The sequence below is a fragment of the Pinus tabuliformis genome, chromosome 6 (assembly GCF_031772625.1).
Source record: "Pinus tabuliformis cultivar Carrire ecotype Pingquan chromosome 6, CPIR1, whole genome shotgun sequence".
NCBI classification, from domain to species: Eukaryota; Viridiplantae; Streptophyta; class Pinopsida; order Pinales; family Pinaceae; genus Pinus; species Pinus tabuliformis.
In genome coordinates, this window is record NC_142292.1 from 848,948,624 (window position 1) to 848,970,526 (window position 21,903).

General features: G+C 34.5%; 1 protein-coding gene and 1 pseudogene across 1 annotated transcript; both read right to left on the bottom strand.

Moving 5' to 3' along the window:
• Positions 1-4,666: 4,666 nt before the first annotated feature.
• Positions 4,667-9,753, bottom strand: LOC149261541 (beta-glucosidase 13-like). The gene is made up of 13 exons (XM_089369622.1): positions 9,604-9,753; positions 9,415-9,481; positions 9,270-9,328; positions 7,189-7,264; positions 7,026-7,106; positions 6,851-6,938; positions 6,517-6,769; positions 6,317-6,435; positions 5,740-5,960; positions 5,330-5,361; positions 5,132-5,234; positions 4,931-5,039; positions 4,667-4,835 (listed from the first exon to the last, which is right to left on the bottom strand). Exons 1-13 carry the CDS (start codon positions 9,751-9,753, stop codon positions 4,667-4,669), a joined length of 1,527 nt encoding a protein of 508 aa, XP_089225748.1.
• A 4,732-nt stretch (positions 9,754-14,485) lies between these two features.
• Positions 14,486-15,476, bottom strand: LOC149261542 (regulatory protein NPR5 pseudogene; annotated as a pseudogene).
• Between the last annotated feature and the right edge of the window lie 6,427 nt (positions 15,477-21,903).

Below are 21,903 nucleotides of genomic sequence, written 5' to 3' on the forward strand. Positions count from 1 at the left end.
TGTGCATTAGACAAGGATATAGAGAGTTTTGCTCATGGAGATATGACGGAGATTGGGGAGAGAGGATTGAATATGAGTGGAGGACAAAAACAGAGGATTCAGTTGGCTAGAGCAGTAAGTTTTGGAATTCTTCCATATGACTGTACATCTTATTCAATTGGGTAGAATTTAGTTGGTTTTCCTTGTGGAATCTAGCATATAGATATCTCCCCAAAAGATGCATAGTGTCTGTATAGAAAGGCCTTTTATACATAGACTATGCTTTTCACTTTTAAGGCTCTCCCCACATCTATATCAGGTGCAGTGAGAAGCATCCTCACCTTCTTGGCCTTTTCCATATCCTTGCGCAAAAGCTGCCCATCCTCATGCTTCCTAATATCGGGAAAGGTCTCTCCATGTTTAATCAAATATTTTTAAATCAATCTCTGCAACTATATTTTCTTTGGAATTGAATGATTGAATCTATATTTTCTAAGACTTAAACTATAGAATGTTTACATCCTTCAATGCCAAGGAGTGAAACGACTGCATCTGGTCCTCTATTACCAGTACATACATTTTATTTCACTTGTACCATGGACAAACTTGTCCTCTATTGGGCAATACATTTTATTTCACTTGTACCATAGATAAACTTGTCCTCTATTGAGCAATGTCCATCAATACCTTTTATTTGGCTTGCTTGATAGATAAACCTGGGCAATCTCCACCACTACTTTTTATTTCCAGAATCTTCATTGACAAAGCCAATATTGAAGGGAATAAATCTGCAAATTAAAACTGTAGAAAAGGTAGTAATTTGTGGCTCAGTGGGATCAGGGAAATCTGCTATGCTATATACAATTCTTGGAGAAATCCCAAAAATTTCAGGAGATGTAAGTTGAACATTAACTACCCTTCTTGAGCAAAAGTAACCATTTCATGGTTCAACAAGATTGTAGACTCAACTTTTTTGCTTTCTATATACATAAATTCTTCCATAAACTTTTTGATTGGACTACATGCAGGTTGAAGTATATGGCAATGTTGCCTACGTGGCACAAACAACTTGGATTCAAAGTGGTACTGTCAGAGATAACATACTCTATGGGAAACCAATGGACAAAATTCAATACAAGAAGGCAATAAAAGCTTGTGCATTAGACAAGGATATAGAGAGTTTTGCTCATGGAGATATGATGGAGATTGGGGAGAGAGGATTGAATATGAGTGGAGGACAAAAACAGAGGATTCAGTTGGCTAGAGCATTATATAATGATGCTAACATTTATCTATTGGATGATCCCTTCAGTGCAGTCGATGCTCATATAGCTTCAACTCTATGAAATAAGGAGGAGACATTACATAAGGGAGACTCCAAGACTTGCTAATATTGCTTGTCATAGTATGAAAAAACTGTTTTACCTCTGTATCAGATCTGTAAGGATCTTAGAATGAGATCCAGACATATTAATGTGAAAATTTATGTGCATATCAGATATAAAAGATTTGAGTTTTGGGTTATCAAAGCTATAGATTGAGAACTACATGGATTGCTTGATAGGATGGCTGGTTCGATTTGTATATCAGGATTGCTAGCTTCTTTGGGGTGGTAGTGTAAGATCAATTGGGAATTGCTACTCGTTTCATACTTCAAGAGGGAAATGAATTTCCCAATAATGGTGGTAATGAAGGAACCCAGCAAAAGCACAGAGAATAGCATAGTTGATTGAATAAAAAAATCAATTGTGTAAATACAAATAACACACCTTACAAAGTGATGTCTTCTTGAATATTGATGAATATGAATGATTTGCCTTTCACAGTTCTTGTGTTTTGATTCTTTATGAATAGGAATTGATTCATTCAACTAAAATTGGTATTGTTGATTTTGATGGAACTTCTGTTCTCCAGCTTGATGATTGGGTGCGGGCACCTTCTAGCTGCCCAAACTCATTCTTCCTAATATTGGGAAAGGTCTCTCCATGTTTAATCAAATATTTGTAAATCGATCTCTGCAACTCTATTTGCTTTGGAATTGAATGATTGAATCCATATTTTCTAAGAGTTAAATTATAGAATGTTTACATCCTTCAATGTCAAGGAGTGAAACGACTGCATCTGCAAGGGTTCTTTTATCTATTCCTCTGAATCCATGCAACATATCTATAAACCATGCTCTGAGTTCCTATGCCAAATGCACGTCTGATATGCTCCTTAAAGCACAAGAAAGTCAATGAGGTTTGACATGCCTCCTTAGCCCTTCGAAATCTACAAACTTTATCATTCCACCATCCAGAGCCATAGCTTTACTCTGATTGCCTCTAGTTACCCTTTTTCGAATACTAGAATGTGATTTCTCTCAATTGAACTTATGTGCGGACCTAGGTTTACATTATGCTCATAAGGGAGAACAAAAGGTGAAGCATTGTCAACCTTGTTTCATAGTCCTAAACCACTTCTAACTTACTTTTACTTCTCAAGTTTAGCCTATGGGAAGAGATAAATCTGTCCTCTATTACCATTACATACATTTTATTTCACTTGTACCATGGACAAACTTGTCCTCTATTGGGCAATACATTTTATTTCACTTGTACCATAGATAAACTTGTCCTCTATTGAGCACTGTCCACCAGTACTTTTTATTTGGCTTGCCTGATAGATAAACCTGGGCAATCTCCACCACTACTTTTTATTTCCCTTGCAGAGTTTAGATTATGGGAAGAGATAAACTTGTCCTCTATTACCAATACATACATTTTATTTCACTTGCAGCATAGATAAACTTGTCCTGTATTGGGAAATCTCCACTAGTACTTTTTATTTGGCTTGCCTCATAGATAAACTTGGGCAATATCCACCACTACTTTTTATTTCCCTTGCAGAATTTAAGCCCACTAAGCCCAAGGCTATACGGTATGGTTAATTATTATTGGTAATTTTTAATGGGTAACTAGCAATATTATGGTTAATTGTCGATAGATGTTTATTTTCAATGGGGAACACAAGCAAGAGAATCTTTGTGATCAACACACACCCACTGAAAATTAGCATCATTGAAACTATTGAAATTCTTTGGTACAAGAGTCCTGCAATAATTCAATTATAAGAATAATATAACAATAATTTACTTTTTTTTTTGTTTTTTGTTTTTGATAAGAAAGACACACAAGACATAACAATGATTTACTTACAATTGGATTTTGCAAGAATATCTCAAACAATTGTTTTATAGTTTAAAAATGAAACTAAATACACAAAGAAATGCAAGGCATAACAATGATTTACCTTTTTTTGTTTTTTGTTTTTAATAATAAATACACACAAGACATAACAATACTTTAATTGCAATTAGATTTTGAAACAATATCTCAACAATTGTTTTATAATTTAAAAATGAAACTAAATACACAAAGAAATGCAAGGCATAACAATGATTTACTTACAATTATATTTTGAAATAATATCTCAGAATTTGATTACTATTTAACACTGAAACTAGTATTAAAAGAAGTTTAAAAAACTTTTTTTTCTTATGAAATGAAAAAGCCTAGATGTTGGAAAGTAACTATGCAACTAAGGAGAGTGTTATGTGTTTTTATATCTAGAAATGGAGAGTGTTATTACACAAAGGCCCATGCATGAGAAGGTAAGGTAGATGGAAAAGTGATAGAGTACTTTGTGAAGAAGACTATTATGTTGTCGTAAAGAAATGTAGGAAAGTAGATAGAGAGTGTTATGAGTTTATATCTAGGAATCTAGAGTGTGATGATAGGTCATGTATGTATGAGAAGGTAGATGGAAAGTCCAAGTCATATATGAGTAGGTAGAGTAATTTAGATATATTATTATTCTCCAAGGACCACGGAGCTAACTGAAATCCATTTTTATATGATTTGTGACACGGGCAGAGTTAGTCAATATTACCATACTAGGAGTAATGAACAAGAGATGTCTCTGTGTACGATGTTGCCATGGAATATAATAGGCATAGGAACAGTGTGGGCTGGAGGACAATACAGAGCTCCTTCATGAGCCCAAGCATTTGTTTTCACCTCCTTATCAACCACCTATAGCGTCATAAGGAATATATCCTGGCAGGAATTCAGTTCATCACAATGTGATATGGTTTAAGGTCTTCATATTTCTAGGCAAATACATTAGAATGTTGTTTGAAAAGATTAACATACCTCTCATTAAAATTTTGTATATCGATATGGATACCCAATTGTTGTTCGCGTGAATTCATTTGTTTAACTTCACCTTCAACTAGGCAATCTTTAGGGTATCTAAACAAGTTCAATCGGTATTTATGACTACCTTTATTCCATTTCATAGCCACTTTAATCCCCGAATAGGGTTTTCGGCATGGCTTCCTCAATTCAAACTCATTATCTTCGACCCTTGCTTTCAAAAAAGCCCATTCACATTTCAATATTCTTCCACACACTATGCCTTACCGAGTTTCCTTTGCAACATTAAGTGCAAATGCTAGTCTTAAAACCAATAAACAATTAAGTTGAGATAGATTTTTTTCAACATTAAAAAAACAAAAGACAATTTGAAATGAAATGTAAGATGCTAATGAGACAGAATGATGCTCCACGCTCCACCTTTGTGACATTAAATAGGAATTTATTTTATTCTATTATTATCTTTAATCCAAATTTAAAGGACAAGTGTCTTAGAACTTGAGGAAGTGTTTAAACCAATATGCAGATGCCCTCGCATATCGCTTTAAATTGTGCTTGTAATCCACAAAATGTAAACCAAATCGAACATTATATCCACTAGCCCATTCGAAATTGTCCGTAAGCGCCCAGACAACATAACCCCGTACATCAGCGCCGTCCCTGTCGTTCATTTTATGACAGTGCAAAGTTGCAGAGCCTCGTCAATAACCATTCTCAAATAATAACAGCTAAATCATATGTTGAAGGAAACGCACCTTATGGCCTTCAATAAGTTTGATAGATGTTGATAATGGTACGTAACTCGCTTCGAATCCTGTAACGCTTTTTTCAGTGGGGTTGTGCCATTGTCAAAACCCGCATATCCTGTTGAAATCCATACATGTTTTGAATAACCATGAGAGTCATAACTTTTACAGTTTATAAAATTGTTATTCATTGGTTGAATGTTAACGTACCAGTCTCTGTAATGTAAATGGTAGGGTTGTTATATCGATGCTTCGTATAATTTATTATACCCTGTATTCCCTTTGGGTAAGATCTGAAACTGCTTATACCCTCCTGCAGACGGATATTCATATATTTACATGTCACTTAATGTAAATTAGAATAACTTTTGTAATGAAGTTAAATGTATATATTAGCCATACACTTACCTTTGATCCAATGAAATGTCCATTTACTTCAGCTGAATCACCAACAATTATGTTAACGTCAAAATTTCTACCATACATAGTAAATATAGCAAGAAACCATAAAATTTCGATACGGAAAAACATATAATATTTGACTTAAAAGGAAGACAGTTTATATGGGTTTGAAATTGATTAGATTCTTAATATTTAGAAGATTCATTAAAAAAACAAAGTCAAACAAATAGTTTTATTCGATCGGTTTTGAAATATTTAATGGATTTAACTGATAGGAATAATACTTCATTTAACTCTTGTATAAGTATCCCAATTACGACAATTCAATTCTCTTCTTTGCTGAACCACAAGTAAATAATAGTTTTCCAGCGAATAGACATTAGAAAAGTTCATTACTGAATACAGATTCTACTTACATGTCACATTAACGCGGGCATCCAGAATATAGTCCGTATGCAGGGGATTTGGTGGGATTGGATTGTTGATCGCATACTGTGTTGAATAGTAATTACAACCAAGGAAGTCAAAGGAGCCCTTTAAATCTTTCGCCTCTTCGCTGCTAAATCGTGGTAAACGTGCCCCCACCAACCTTCTCATAGAGCCAGGGTATTTCCCCGACGTCAATGGATCCAAGTACCTGTACTGCAAAAAATAATTTACAGCTTCCAGAAGTGACGAATCAAATCAAAGTTTCAAGATAGAATTAGTTAATGATCGTTGATTATTATTATGTTATTTTTATCCAGGTTGGAGGTTATTTTGGAAATCTGATGAAGGGGATAGAAGTTAGAAGTGAACTATGACCAAAGTCAACTTTAAAAATTGATAAAAGTCAGCTGTTTGACTTTTATATCAGGGAGCAAATTTTCTGAAAATTGCTGATTTCAACAAGTTAAACAGAAGTCCAGCCTTCTTATTCTGCGCACATAAAATCTATACTTATCCGGAAGACAAGTTCATACAGAAAAAGATAAAATGAACGCACGTGCATACCACCCTATTCTGAAGTCAAGTGCTCTCTGCGTAGCCTGTTGATCAAGCAAAGACTTCTTTGAATACGGCACTACCCACGTCATTACAAGGGCTATACCAATAGAACCTTTATGCTTCGCCTGCAGTTCATTTTCAAGAGATAGTCATATAAATATATTCTTTCTCAGTTTTAATATCTAAAACAGAATGTAAGCTCTCACCTGGTATTTAGTCCGATATATTTTTACGGCGGCGCTATGTGCAAGAAGCAAATTGTGGGCTACAATATAGGGCTCTGTTGCAGAATTTCCTGCTGTACAGTTTCCGAATGGAGGTGAACAGCGGCCGGGTGCGATACCCCCTGAATCGTAGCCCCCTACTGCGAAGGAAGATGGTTCGTTTATAGTTTGCCAATACTTCACGCGGTCTCCAAAGGCTCGAAAACATTGATCTGCGAAGAAGCCAAAGTCCTCCCTGAAAGAGTGATCAATATCAGAAGCAAATGTCTTGATGTTTCAGAAGACTTGAAAAGAAAATTATGAGAGTGAATCTTACACGACTCTTTTGCTAAGAAATCCTCCGTACTCATCCTCCAGAACTTGTGGGGTGTCCCAGTGAAATAGTGTAACAAAAGGCTGTATACCTGTATCAAAACTCAGATCCATGTATAAAAGACCATGTAGACATAAAACTCTTCAGAAGACTAGCTAATATTTGTTTTTTAAAATACCATTTTTGAGCAGCTCGTTGATGAGATTATTATAATAAGCAATTCCCTTTTCATTGAGTCCTCCGTTTCGGGGAGAACCCTCTGTGAATTTGCAAAAAAAAAATTAGAGCGGGCATTTAAAATCCATTGTATAAAGATATCATTGTTCCTTAAGTTAACTTACGGGGAAATATGCGTGACCAGGAAATAGAAAAGCGATAGACGTCCAATCCAATGTGTTTGAGAAGCTGAACATCTTCCTGCATGCACATTACAAATAAATCGACTCCATTGAGGATTAAAAAATAAAACAACATATAAACTTTTTTTTAAAATAGACCTTTTTTTTACGTTGATGGAAGGTTTGGAAATATTTTGCGAAATCCAATGTATAATCATTTCTTTAAAATGGGCCATTTTTATGTTGACCCTAACTTTTGGACCTATTTTACGAAAAAATCAAAGACGGGAAAAGTCCCACTTCATTCATGTCGATCAGATGTTTGAAATATTTCATTAGATTTTAAAATATTTCAAAATTCATAATCAAGTTAAAAGTTCTACTTTCCCGATGTGTGCCCTCGAATGCTTCTCAAGCCTCCCCTGCGAGCGCAATTTAGAGCATTAATAATGGTGAGGGCTCGGTGGCAATTCTCCTCTGCAGATCATATTTGGAGTTGTCTATAATGAGATTTTTTGGAGATTTTGGTGACGGAATCCGGCGGAAGAAATTGAGGTTAAATCTTGTTGCAGTTAAAATGGTTTTTTAACTGCATATTTGGATTCAGCACCCTCGAAAACCCCTCGGACGCTTTCATTGTGCAGAAACTAGCTATCAAACTTGCGATTCCAATAAATTCCTGCCGGATTTCGACCGGAAAAACCCGCCGGAAAGGCTTTCAAAAACCCCTCGGACGCTTTCATTGTGCAGAAACTAGCTATCAAACTTGCGATTCCAATAATTCCTGCCGGATTTCGACCGGAAAAACCCGCCGGAAAAGCTTTCAAAAAGTCCCGTTATAGACAACTGCATCATATTCAATGCAGAGGGGAAGGTGGCGGACAAACATTGGGATATGAGTTTATATTTTGTTTTCCAGAGAGACATTCATTTCCGTATTCAAACTGCTTTGCATCTGGTCTCTATTGCATTTGCAGAACAGTAAAGGTTGTGGAGTTTGGCATTGAGGGAAGAGGTTTTCTTACCTAACCGTCATGGACTACAATTGACTACGCACCAAAGGAGGAGGACGAGGAAGAAGTCATTGGCTTCCCTCTCTATGGCATGGACAAGGGTGGAACAATTCCATGAAGATTTACCGTAGTATATAACACCCTTGGTCTAAGTTATGGAAGTCTATTAGTTCAGGAAGACTGCTAATGGTCATTAGGTAGTTAGGAACTTCCTTGGTCATCATCTGAGGGATCAATAAGAGGTTCCGCGTGTCCTGGAAAGCAGAATCACGAAAATAGATCTCCATTTAGTCCATGCTCGGCCGGCTCTGAGGGTCCTGCCAGGCGCTCTGGGATTTCTCCTCCAACTTGTCGAACAATTCGGATAATGCAAACTTGATTCATCAAGTTACCAAGCCTCTAAGTCTTAAACATTTAGGATCTCAGAAAACAAAGAAAAAACAACCAGGTAGTCTTGGCTCCTCTGCCACGCGGACAAAGAGAAAACTTTTATCAACATGATGGCTACTGCAGATAATCCTAGAGGCGAAACTTCTAGGCAAGAGGCCAAAACCAGCATAAATGGTGTGTTTGTTGAGTGGTAACCACCTCTATGGTTATTAGAAAGATATGATGACCCCTTCAAGTATCTGTCTTAGAGTAACCTAACTGCCTAACAATCTCAAACAAAGGCTTTCGCAGCCTTTGCTGCTTTACTGCTTTTCTTGTTGTCACTGCCCACCAGTCTCTGCTGCTCATGTTTTTTCCATAGTTCTATAATTCCAAAAATTAGTCTCAATACTTTTAAGGAGACTATCTAATTTCTCACTAAAAAGTAGATGGTCTCTTCCAAACCTGCTTTAGGGTAGGAAGGCTTTTTAATCCAAAGCAAACTCATCTCTACATGGTCTGCTCATGTTTCTCCATGCAGGTAATCTATCTAAACTTCTGATATTCAAATGAAAAATTTGCTGGCTTATGCTCTACTTCATTCATGTCCATCAAAATTTTAAAATATCCCGAAATTAAAATAAATTAAGCTCAGGCTATAAAATAAAATGCTTCCATTTTTCAAAAGACTTCTGTTTGTACCTTATAGCGGTGGTATTCATCCACTGCAACATCCCCGTTTTCTCCATTGGCGATTTTACCTGCATTAACGTTCAATAACAACCAATAAATACATAAGACATCCCACCGAATTAAAATACCCACCTCATTGTATGCACTAATTAACCTGGAATATGGGAGTATGTATCCCAAATGCTGGGGCCTTTCCCATCCTCGTGCGCAGCTCCTTCGACCTGTTACACAATTAGAAAAAGAATTTGGCAAGTTCAGGATATTATCAGTGAAACAAAAAAGCCACAGGAACACTTAATCCAATGAACGAATTAGTTGAAGGGACTAGTGATAAAAGTGGAACCTGATAAGCAGATGAAGAGGCACCAAATTTGAAGCCCTTTGGGAAACTACTTCTTCTTAGCTTTGGAGAAGCTCCAGCAACTCCAATGATGATTAGATAGATTGAAATCAAATAGATGGACAGCGTCTTTAGACCTTGAATTTTAGCCATTTTGCCTCTGAGCTTTCAGTTGAATTGCAATCCTTGCAAGGATATATATAGAGATCCGTGGGAAGTATTTTTTTTAACTACAGAACAAGTTTATAATAATCCGATAGGCCACATAATCCGGTTAAAACGAGCACGATTTCGATAACTTCAAAGTGAATCTCTGAATTTGGAACGTATTTCTCCCCTATTTTAGTTGCGTAACTTCCAAATTCCAATTCAGGATACTTCAGCTTTACTGAGAAGCACGTTATCTCCTCATATCGAATGTATGAATCGGACCTGTCTGGAACCCCATTGGAGATTTAGAAAACGCATCTCGCTCCGACATCGCTCATGGTCGAATCCAATTTAAAATAACAATCACAGGATAGTGAAAGGTAACGATAATTGGTTAAAAAGTAAAACCTACGATATAAAGCATTTGAATAATTTATGACAAAGAGGACCGAAATTGTTTGGTGGGTTGACATTTTGATGGAGATTAAAATGACCAGAATAGTATTGATGAGGTGTAGATGTATTGGTTTGTGGGGTTTGTTTTATTAAGGTATTGTTTCAAATTTTATGAGAGGGATTGAGAATAAGAAGTATTTTTTTGAATGGAAATTATTTAGGTTTAGCCATGATAGAGGTTAAAAATGGAAACTACTTTTGATTAAGAATTATTTAAAACTAGCCTATTCCTAAACTCAAACTAGGTTAAAAAAATTGACAATAATACCTTTATAAAAATATTAATACCTTTTAATAACCATGCTAATTATAATGTTGATTCTTATTTTTTTTTTTAAATTGATAGTAGCACACGCCACTCTCCAAACAAAGAGGTTTGCACCAAGGCTTTCTTAAAGGGCTTGTGGCATGAGGGCTTTGTTTGCTTGTTACACTTTACCTCTTAACCATGTCCATTTCCTTTGTAAGTGATGAAGATAACTCTTTATATAAAAAATGAAAAGAGAAGTGCCCCCTTCATAAAGAGATTTATTGTTCAGCCAATTAGAGCCATGAAGAAGGGTGACAGAGCAGTGATATATTTCTATGATGAATATGAAGAGGTTAGATATGCGTGGGTTTTATGCACAACTACAAATAACAAGGTTGAATTTTTAATGTTATGGAAAATTCTAGATATGGTTAAGAATAAGGACATAAGAAGGTTCAAAATTCTCAAATATTCTATAATTGTCATTAGAATGATTACCCAGTCTTTTTCGTCTAATGACACTTCATTGCTTCCTATACTAACAAAAATTACACTCCAGTTGAAAAAATTTCACTCTTTCATGTTCTGAAGCAATTAAATGGAAAGGTAGATGGATTGGCTAATCGAGAGGCGCAGCTGGAAAATGGAACGATTAAATTTAATGGATATTACAAGGGTTTTGCCCCTGTGCCATAACCTGATGTGAATAAATTTGGAACAAAGAGCCATTAAGGATGGTGGTCGTCTGAAATCCTAGTCTCAGGCAATTAATCTTTGCATGTACAAACGATAAGTTATGATGTTTAACGAAAGACCACTTATTAGAGGTTTATATGAATTCAATTTGGTACGTGGTAATTTCAATGGACAACACTATTTCCCAGGCTTGGTAAGGGCTATATGATGGACAGTTGGATGGCACTGATCTTGGGGATTGCGACATCCCAAAAGGGCCTATTAATGGAGCAATGTAGATCACAATTCTCCACACAGGTTTTCAAAGGTTTGCATAAATACTTTGAAAGGAACGTTGGTTTGGTTCCCTGCGAAGGACAAGCTTATAATAGATTTGGAGATTAGAGGAGATTTGTTTTTAATGGTAGAGGAGTGCAATTTTGGGAGAACGATGGTCAATTTATGTTGGCTTCATCAGATATTTGTTCATCTCTTTTCCATTTTTCTTGATGTTCTTCACACATCTGTGTGCTTTTGGATTGTTTGACAATGGCGTCAGAAGGGGACCAACCCATGGAGCGTAATTTGGTGAGGTGGAAGAAATTAGCGGAGTTTTAATTCAAATTGCTGATGGGTCAAATAGACCTTTTGTCTAGCAAGATAGAGCTTATGGAGAGCGAAAGAGAAGCGAATGCCACTCTAACAGAGGCAAAGTTTGAAAGCCTTGAGGTAAAGGTCAAAAGAAAAATCAAAGTAGGAAGCAGAACTAATGTCCAGCAAAGCAGAGTTGTTCTTATTTGTAGATGTCTAAGAATTTCTACTCGGCAAGTCAGAACCCGACACCAAGGAACAACAGGAGTACTTTGGTGATGGAATAGCTTATGCAGTAGCAAACAAAGGAAAAGTGGTCTTCAGACTGGAACTGATGAAGCTGGCCCCTCAAAGCTGGTTTAATTTTCCTTTAGTGTATGTATTGTAAGTATTTTTTTTTTTATTTATTTATTTATTTATTTATTTTATTTATTTATTTTTGCTTCTCTTTAGGATATATGGAAGGTTTCAACGTACAATTCTAGTTCAAAGTATTGTTAGAGGCAAAAAGATATTTCTCTGGATCTATTGGAATATAGAAACAATAGAAAAATATGGAAACAATAGAGATCACAGGATAAAGTTTTGTAATATCATATGTAAATGTTTATGTCCATGTAATCTGGTCTTATAATATAAAAGTAAACATTTTGTTAAAAAAAATTGGAGCCATGGAGCATGAAAATATTTTGAAGAAGGTTTTCAACTCTTTTCCTAAATCTTCTAACATTCTCTCTCCAATGTCTATCTAGCTAAAGAGAGTACATCCACTTCTTTTTGTCTTTCCCTATTCATGAAAATAAGATAAATTTCGAGTCTTTTCTTAAATTTTGCAACATTGTCTCTCCAATGTCTATTTAAATCTAGAGTACATCTACTTCTTTGTTTATTTCCCTGTTAAAAGAAATTTAGATGAAAGATGCAAAATAAAATTATATGCTTTAGAAAAAAGCTAAAAAGTATAGTTTTGGAGTGAGTAGATAAAGTTTCATTCAACAAATGCTACATAGTAACTAGTCTCTTCTGGTTAGTTAATATAGTTAAATTAAAGTGAAATTATTGAATTCAAGTTACTATTAAGCTTTAGAATCTAGTCAATTTAGGTTTTATTGATTGGTAAATTGAAGTATTTTGTTCATTGTAATTATGCATTGTTTTTATGTATGAACAACTTTGTTGCTAATTTCATTTATTGAAATATGAATTCATCCACCATAACCCCTTCTCATCATTAAGTTAAAGGGTGATTATTAAAAGGTTTAAACTAAGTGTCTCATGTTAAATTTATACTCCCTTTATTCTATATACTTTATTATGGTGCTCTAAAATACCTTGTAAATGATGTGCCAACACTCCATTTCTTGCAATTAACAGGAAATAAAGCATGCACTATTGCATATAGAAAAATTGCTATATATAGAGACATGCTTGATTATTCATCATATGTGTGTATCTTAAAAAGGTAAAAGAAGAGTTCGTTTATTTTGCAATATTTTTCACTAATGTATCTCAAGACTTCTCCTCTGTACTGATTCTAAAATAACTTTCAACACTATAATTAAAGGCATTTCTAATAATAATACCAAAATGTATATAGTGAAACTATGGTTCGCTAAAAGTACGTGCTCAGGGCCTTTGTTAGTAAAGTAAGTTTGCAATGTAAGTTTGGTAAGGACATTGCAGGATGAAGGAAATTTCATTATCCTTTATGGTTTTATCATGTGTATGTTATGGGAGCTTCAAAGTTCACATAAGCAACCAATCCATGGGAGGACCAATAATGGTGGTTTATACTTACAAAATCCATTTATTTCATAATTTATGATACAAAGGATAGCAATTATTTATCCTAAAGCGAGGAGCTTCCATATTTTTTGCAACACAAAAATTGACTTCTACCAGATAACTAAATTTATTTATATTGGAACCAAGTTTTGTCCATAGTGGTGCATAAGTAGTGGTAGAGAATATATGTTAAATTTTTCATGATTAGTTTCTATGTACAGATGCTTGGAGAAATAATGAATTGAAATGAAAAATGTTGGGATTCATATGTTTCCTTCATGCATAAAAAGAAGAGAGTATTACAATAGGAAACATTAAGAAATTTATATTTTCTGTAAATAAGAAATTGTGCCTATGGGTGAATGTTTGGCTACATATCCACTTTGTCAAGATTAAGATTCAATAACATGTGCGACAAATAAAAAATTAATGAAAAATGCATCCTCTCATAAACTAAAACAAAAACAAAGGGTAAAACACTAGCATACATCAGGTCTTCAACTTGAAAGTGTTTGAATGGAAATCTCCTTTTGAGACACATTGTCCACTTATCAAAACCATGAGTACTTTGCATCTTCATAACTTGCAGTTTTGAATTGGTATTCTCGATTATCTTTGACATATACTGAATCATTACTTGGTGTGCATTCACTGTATATGCCCTATCATATCATCAATCCTTCATTGGTTTACAAAACTTGGATATAAGTCATTTCCAACATATCTCAGTAACATACACTAATAACCCAAAATAATTACTCGATCTCGTCATGGAAACAATAGACTATCCCATGCCCCTCTTGAAGATTTGTAAATAATATAACCCTTTCGATATGAATATTTGACATAATGAAATTTTTGCCTATGCCTACATCCCAATGCATATTGGATATAGAGATGAAGGTTGTATACACCAGGACTGAAGCTCTTGAATGTGTAATTTATGATTATCAGGATTCAGGTGAACCAAAGCCATGGTTAAACTAGTTGCATGAATACTTGGAATAATATGACATAGAGTTTCTCTCTGGCCTGGGTATCTACATTAAGGGCATTCATGCTTGTGTGGTTGTTTTTAGCATCCTTGCAAGCTAACTGGCCACTAAGATTGAGAAAAACCATCCCTGAATCTAGAGCAGATAGACTAGTACTTCCTTCACTAATCTTAGAAAAATAGTCCTTGTAAGGAAACCAACAAGAGAAATATTATCAGTCGTTCATGTTATTTCAATTTGGAGTTGGAGTGAGGTGTTTCTTTCCTCATCTTTGGAAAAACCCATGGCAAAAGTTTGAATGAGCTCAAGGCATAGACGAAGATTGTTGTGCTCCATGTGCGGCATGCAAGTTGGGAGGGATCCCTTTGATAAGAAATTAGAAGCAAAGGCTTGTATAATATCGAAGGGAGTGGTTCCATTGTTAGTGCAAAGGTTGGGATCTGCATGGTGGTATAGAAAAACTGCAACCATGTCTAGATTCACCATTTCTACAACAATGTGAAGAGGCATCCTTCCTCTTCGGCCTAGGTGGTTCACATCTGCACCTCCTAATTTAAGAATTATTTTCACTACTTCTCTATTACAATTGGCCACTACATAATGTAATGCCAAAGTTTTGTTCAAGTTCAATCCTTCTCCCATCACCATCAACCTTACTAGTTCAACATCCAAGGAATCTAAAGCTCAGTGCATCTGCCTGATTCTATGATTCTCAATTGAGCTACTCATGCTCATGTTGCTACTGTGCATAAGTTGTCATCCTTAGCTAGATTTCATTTTTATTTAATTTATTTTTTTAATTACATCTATAGGAATATGCTTTACTAAAACCTCTATTGGCAATCCAGATTTAGCTACTAGGTGAGAACATGTGTTCCACAGGTGCGGGATATCATTTTTCCTAGCTACCAACAAGACTCTCATAACATCTTCTACGGATTTTTTTTTTCCACCATAATGGCTAGTTTCTTATGTGTCCATCAAAAGAAAACAGGTAGATTGAGAAACAAAAGGATTGAATTAAATCACTAAGATTTTTAGAATTGATTTGATTTGATGCTTCTGTATGTACAAGAAAGCCCGGGGAAAAACATATTTTTATACTATACAAATACATCCTTATCCACCCAAAGAAAACAATAAATGCGTTTAGAAAATATGACAAGCCAGACTATATGAATTGGTTCAATATAAAAGATGGTTTCTACAACACATGTGACTTCAGTTATAAAAGATTTTGAAATGTGTAAAAAAAAAAATCAATGTTTTTATGGGTTAATTATTTAATGTTCCATGCTATCAGACCAAGTCCAAATTTGTGATGGGACCCTTGTACTGTTGGGTTCGTTAATCGAGGAAATGAGAAACAAGGAGTGAAAATTCATAGCCAATCAAGGTAAAAATAAATAAATTAAATTATTGTTAAAAAATAATAAATTTCAATCTGCAATGTTAAACTATAGAAAGTTTACAATTTTTTTGGTCAAACCCAAACTAATATGGGTTTGACCAAAAACCCAATGCAATATCTACTTCCTGCAGTACATATAATAAATTAAAACTTGTGAATATATATATATATATATATATATATATATATATATATATATATATATATATATATATATAATCAGATTTAGAATTTCTATACAAATTATAACATGTCTTGCTAGAACGAGAATTGTTGTATGATCGATATTACACCATATATAATTATTTCATAAATGCCATAATCAAGGCAGTTTCAACATGTCTCAAGAGACTTAAACCCACTCAACTTAGCAAACAAATTGTCCACCAAACCACTGAAGCTAACACACACACACAAATTATTAGATTAACATGTAGAGTATTAATGTGCTAACCAATGAAAACATCATACGATAACTCACTTTAACTAGAACCAGGGAAGCATGGTAATTTATAAAGTCTTAATGCTGTAATGATGAAATAAGATAATGAGAGGATTAGTGTTATCATTGTAATAAAGAAGCAAGGGAAGATATTTTATAAGAAAAAGTGCAATGAATGATATTTTATTATGTTTTTCCTCTACGAAGAGAGAGGATGGGAGTTTGGTCACTATTTTGTAATGGTTTCTAGTCCTTAGCATAGCGGTTGAATAATCAATAAGGTTATTATTACCATGTCCAATTATCCCTTTGCAATATTCTAAGGGAAGGAACATCGAGGCCTAGAATTTATGATATTCTTGCCATTAGTTACCCCTTTTAAACCTCTAGTTTTGTCCCGACATAGTCCTCTTTTACGCATAATGAAGGAAAATCGTGTTAAATAGGGATTTAAAGGTAAATTTTTATTTAGTGTTGAATTTATATGAGTCTGAATACACTTCAAGGGATAAATCATGATTAAAGGCTACTAATGAAGCTTTTACTAGGTCCTATAACCCTTTAGGATTATTGCAACCAAGCTCTATGTTTGATATGGATGCATGCCCCCAAATTGAAATGGACACATAGGTTCTCTCAAATTCAACCTTGAGATGCTTCTCCACTACTAGATCAGATCTCTAGTTTAGACTGAGTGCCAAGTTGGTCTCCCACCTTAGCAGTCAACCCTAGTAAGGTATGGATGAGATTAGGGGTTCCTTGTATAATATTTCTTCAACTTGGATGTGGTAGCTTGACCTTAGTTTAGCATCTCATTTCTTTCTCATTCCATATTTTCATAGAGGTCATTAGATCTATTCAAGATTACTCAGATTATACTTTCATGTGATGCCATTTTTGTACTTTTCCATTTATATAAACAAAGCATTGGCTCAAAGTCTTTGTTAGTAGTAATAGGTTTCACTTTTGTTCTAATTTTGTAACATAACCCTCATGTTGTAACCACTGGAGCACTCTTTTCCATAGTATCACTGTGATATGCAGATTGTGAAAATAAATCTTATTTTTCATGGTGAATCTATGCATTTCATTATAAATTATGATTTGAGTTAAGTCTCATTCAAGGCAATGTTGCTAATTGCCAAGGGCCCATCAACCTATTGCATTTCCTCACTATTTTCTTAGGCTTTGAGTATTAGTGTGGCCTGCTATTAGGATTAGTAAATTAAACTCTGTATTACCATGTGATCCATTTTGATTCATAACAGAACTATTGTTTTCATCTTCAATGCATGATTTTTATTGAAAACTTTGTGTTATAACATGTTTCTGGACCAGTCTTGTAATGGTTGTGATTAACTCATGAAGTCTAGATCTAGTGATTTGTTTTGTGAGACACCAACTGTCTGGATTTGTCATGTTATAATCATATTTCACTTATAGTATGCAAATTTGACTTACAATATTTGGATTCTCTATTTATAATATAGATATTTATTTCATAGGTATTGAACTTAGCATATAACCTTGCTCTACCTTGAGTTACAGTTACTTGATGATATGCACTATGCTTGATGTATGCAGTAGGATTTCATGCATGAATTTTTGTTTGATTCATTTTGATAAGATATGAAATTGTGTTATGAATATTACTATTAATATTGATCATAAATTGTATTCTTGAGTTTCCTTTAATCACCTAATTCCTTGTTCCAAATTGTGTTTAAATTTGAGGAGAGAAGTTGATCACTAAAGGATGTCTTTGAAGCATTGAAACATTTCAAGGTTGTGGGAACATACCTTGTCTTTGAATGTGAAATACTATAGTTCTTAAGGTAAGGGCCCTACAACAACAACCCAATGTTTTCAATAATTTAAGGTTTTTTATCAAATTAGTATATTAATAAGTTCGTCACTAAAGGAACCCAAGTGTAGGTAGCTTTAAATATGTGATTGGCAATAAGTGGCTATAGAAAGATATGACAACACTATAGTAAGTTCCTAGTTGACTGTGATTCACCTAACGTACTATTTTTTATCAGATTGTTGAGGATAAGTTTTGTTGAAGGAAAGATCCAGAGATGACCTGTAGGAATTTGATTTTCCTTATAGAAGAAAGTGTCCCTAAGTTCAGTGTCCAAGGACCAAGACTTTGATACATGATGGAATATTTATTGTAGTAGTTGAACAATAGAGCCATGAGTTTCCATACCTTTACATATACTGTGTACTAGCTCTAAGCCTACACTCCTAGTTTGACAATTTATGTGTTGAATTTTCTATCAATAAATTCACCCAAGATTTTAACGATAGTACTAGGGATCGAACGTGGGTCACCTACAGGATAGTTGAGTATACTCAACATTGTACCATCAAGACCTTGTTAAAATCTTATTTATAGTGGAATTGAGGAAAAAATGAGATAGTTGGGATGACTTTGTAAAGAGAAACCAATCTGGAGATCCCCTTCATGTGCCTCACGAGGTACCAAAAGACTTGGTTGACAGGGTAATCAAATAAGTTCCTAATAGATGCGAAGAGAATACTAGGGCTAGTGATAATTCTGAAAAGGCTAGTTCTTTCGGAAAGAATCCAAATAAAGCAAATAAATCAAGGCCACAACCTTTCATTACACCAAGAAGAATAACCAGAAGCATGGAAAAGAGGAAGTTTCCTTCATTGACATAGATCATTCCTTCAACTTCACTTGGACCTTGTACAACCCTTATAAACTCTCTTAATAACTTAGTTCCTTATTCTGAGCCACATATACCCCCCCCCCCCCCCCCTTGCTCGATGAATATGCCAATTCTTCCATCTTCATTTGAATCCTGTATTTCGTCCTCACCTCATTGGACTAGTGTATTTTCAGACTCATGTAATTTTTCCTTCTTAGGTCAAATTATTATGGATCCTAACATTATTCGAAAGGAGGAATCAGTATCCTCCCTACCTACAAGTCAAAGAATAAGGGCAACCACATTCAAGATCACTAACCCTGATGACTATGTGGACCTGCGAATTAAAGACTTTGAGTATGCTACCTATTTCCATGAACCCTCAAATATTAACATGTTCTCTACTATCCAAATTGAACCTCCATCTCAAAAAATAAGAAAGAATAATGGGATGATTGAGAAGCTAAGATAAAAAATTAAAGAATTTTATGTTCTTGACAAGATGTCAAGAATGAAAACACTATTGTGAAAGCCATAAATGAAGAGACAAGAAGGGAATTTGAGGAGTTATCCAAGGAAAATAAGAAACAATAGAAGTTTGCCAAGATGTGGTATAGGAAAATTTCTATTTGTAGATATGAAAAAAGAGTCTACAAAAGAAACTTACGGCTACACAAAGAGTAGGTGGGATTAATGTCAACATTAATATTGGTGGAAAATTAGGTTGTAGGGATACTTTAGTTTTGATCAATCATGTTATAGGGAGAATCTAGTGATAATTTTTGTTTTATCGGATATGGTTTGATTTTTGTGAGGACACACAAAACCTTAGATATAGGGGAGATGTCAAGGCCTAAAATAGGCGATATTCTTGTTATCAATTTCCCATTTTGACCCCTTTTAAGTCCCCATTTTTGTCCCCATATATTCCTATTCTATGCATAATGAAGGAAAATCATGTTAATTATGGATTTAAAGCTAAACCTTGATTTAATGTTGAATATATATGGTTTTGAAAACACTTCAATGGCTAAATTGCCATTAAAGGCTACTAATGAAGGTTTGAGCATGCCCTGTAAACCTTAGTGTTCCTACAACTAGGGGTCATGTTTGATATGGATGTGCACCTCCAAAAATGGAATAGACCCATGGGTTCCTCGTATTCAACCTTGAGATGCTCCTTCACCTACTAGATTAGACCTCCAGATCACATTGAGTGCCTAGTTGGCCTGCCACCTTAGCTGCCAACCCTAGAAAGATATAGCCAAGATTGGGGGTGCTCTGTATTAGATTTCTTTAGCTTATATGTGGCTTCTCAACCTCTTTTTGGCATCTTGTTTCTTTCCTATACCAAATTTTCATAGAGGTCATTAGATCTCATGGATAATTATTCATATTAGGCTTTCAACGATGGAGGATAACAACACCATTTATGTACTCTATCATATATATAAATAGATCATCGACTTTGAGTCCTTTTTAGTAGTGACAAGTTCCACTTTTGTTCTAATTTTGTAATATAACCCCTACGTTGTGACCACTTGGAGTGCTCCTACGCATACTATCAATGTAATTTGTGGACTATGAAAATAAAGCTTACTATTGTTTGTTAATCTGTGAATTTCATGATAAATTATGGTTTAATTAAAGATTTTTTCAAGGTAATACTGATGATTTCCAAGGCCCTACCAGCCCAGCGCATTGTCTCACTAGTTTCTTATGCTTTTAATATGAGTATAGTATGTAATTAGGATTAGTAAATAGAACTTTATATTACCATATAATCCATTTTCATTCATAACGGAACTATTATTTTCATATTCGATGTGAGTTTTTTTGAAATCTTTGTCTTATAATAGATGCTTGATCAGTCTTGTAATGGTTGTGCTTAACTTGTAAAGTCTAAATCTAGTTCACAAAGTTATATATGACATGCAGATTTATTTTGTAGTGATCAAACTCACATATAGGAGATTTATCTACTTTGTGAGACACTGAATGTGTGGATTAGTTGTGTTATGATTAATGCTTGGCCTAGTCAAAAATGCATTCTTCCTTCAACCTAAGAGGCATCGACAAACTACTAAGTTATTTCTGAACTACTTTCATCGCACATGTGATTTAGGGTTCCCTTTTAATCTTTATTTGTGAAGTCCCGTGCCATAAAGAATAGTTCTAGAAAGTCCATCTTGAAGTAGAACAAAAATCCCTTCCATCACATTGTTGACTCCAATGAATCTTGTCATCAAAATCAAGGGTATTGTAAGTGAAACAATGATAGATAGGCACGTTGCAATAATTACCTTATCAATTATATATGTGGGAACAATATCTAGTAAAATTATCATAATAGATGACATAGAAATTCAGTAACAACTTACAAGGATTGAATTGTTTCCAAGGTTTGAGAGTGGGGAATTTTTTTATCTCAAGGCTCAAAAGTGATATTAGAAATGTCACATTTTTCATATTCTTAATTAGGTTCTTACTGAAAAATGATCTATCATGCAATTTGTATCTGTCCCATGTGCAGATATTGCATAATTTCCTCTCTATGCTCCTTTGGGTCATGGGTGCAAGTATTAGATTATATTTATATGAGGAATACCAAGCTCAAATTTTTAAACTGTATAACCTCTATAACTTTTGTGCAAAACATCATAAAACAACAACACCAATTGTGAATATTTATTCAACTACTTAAGCTTCTCTCTAGATCAACTACTTTGAATTCACCAAATAAATCATACTACATTCTATGGCCAAGGTAGGTTTTTCCAACTTCTTTGTGCCTGGAATGTATAACATTTTAAGTGATACATAAAAGAATAGGAGATTGGAATGTATAAAAAAAATTCAATGATTTTCAT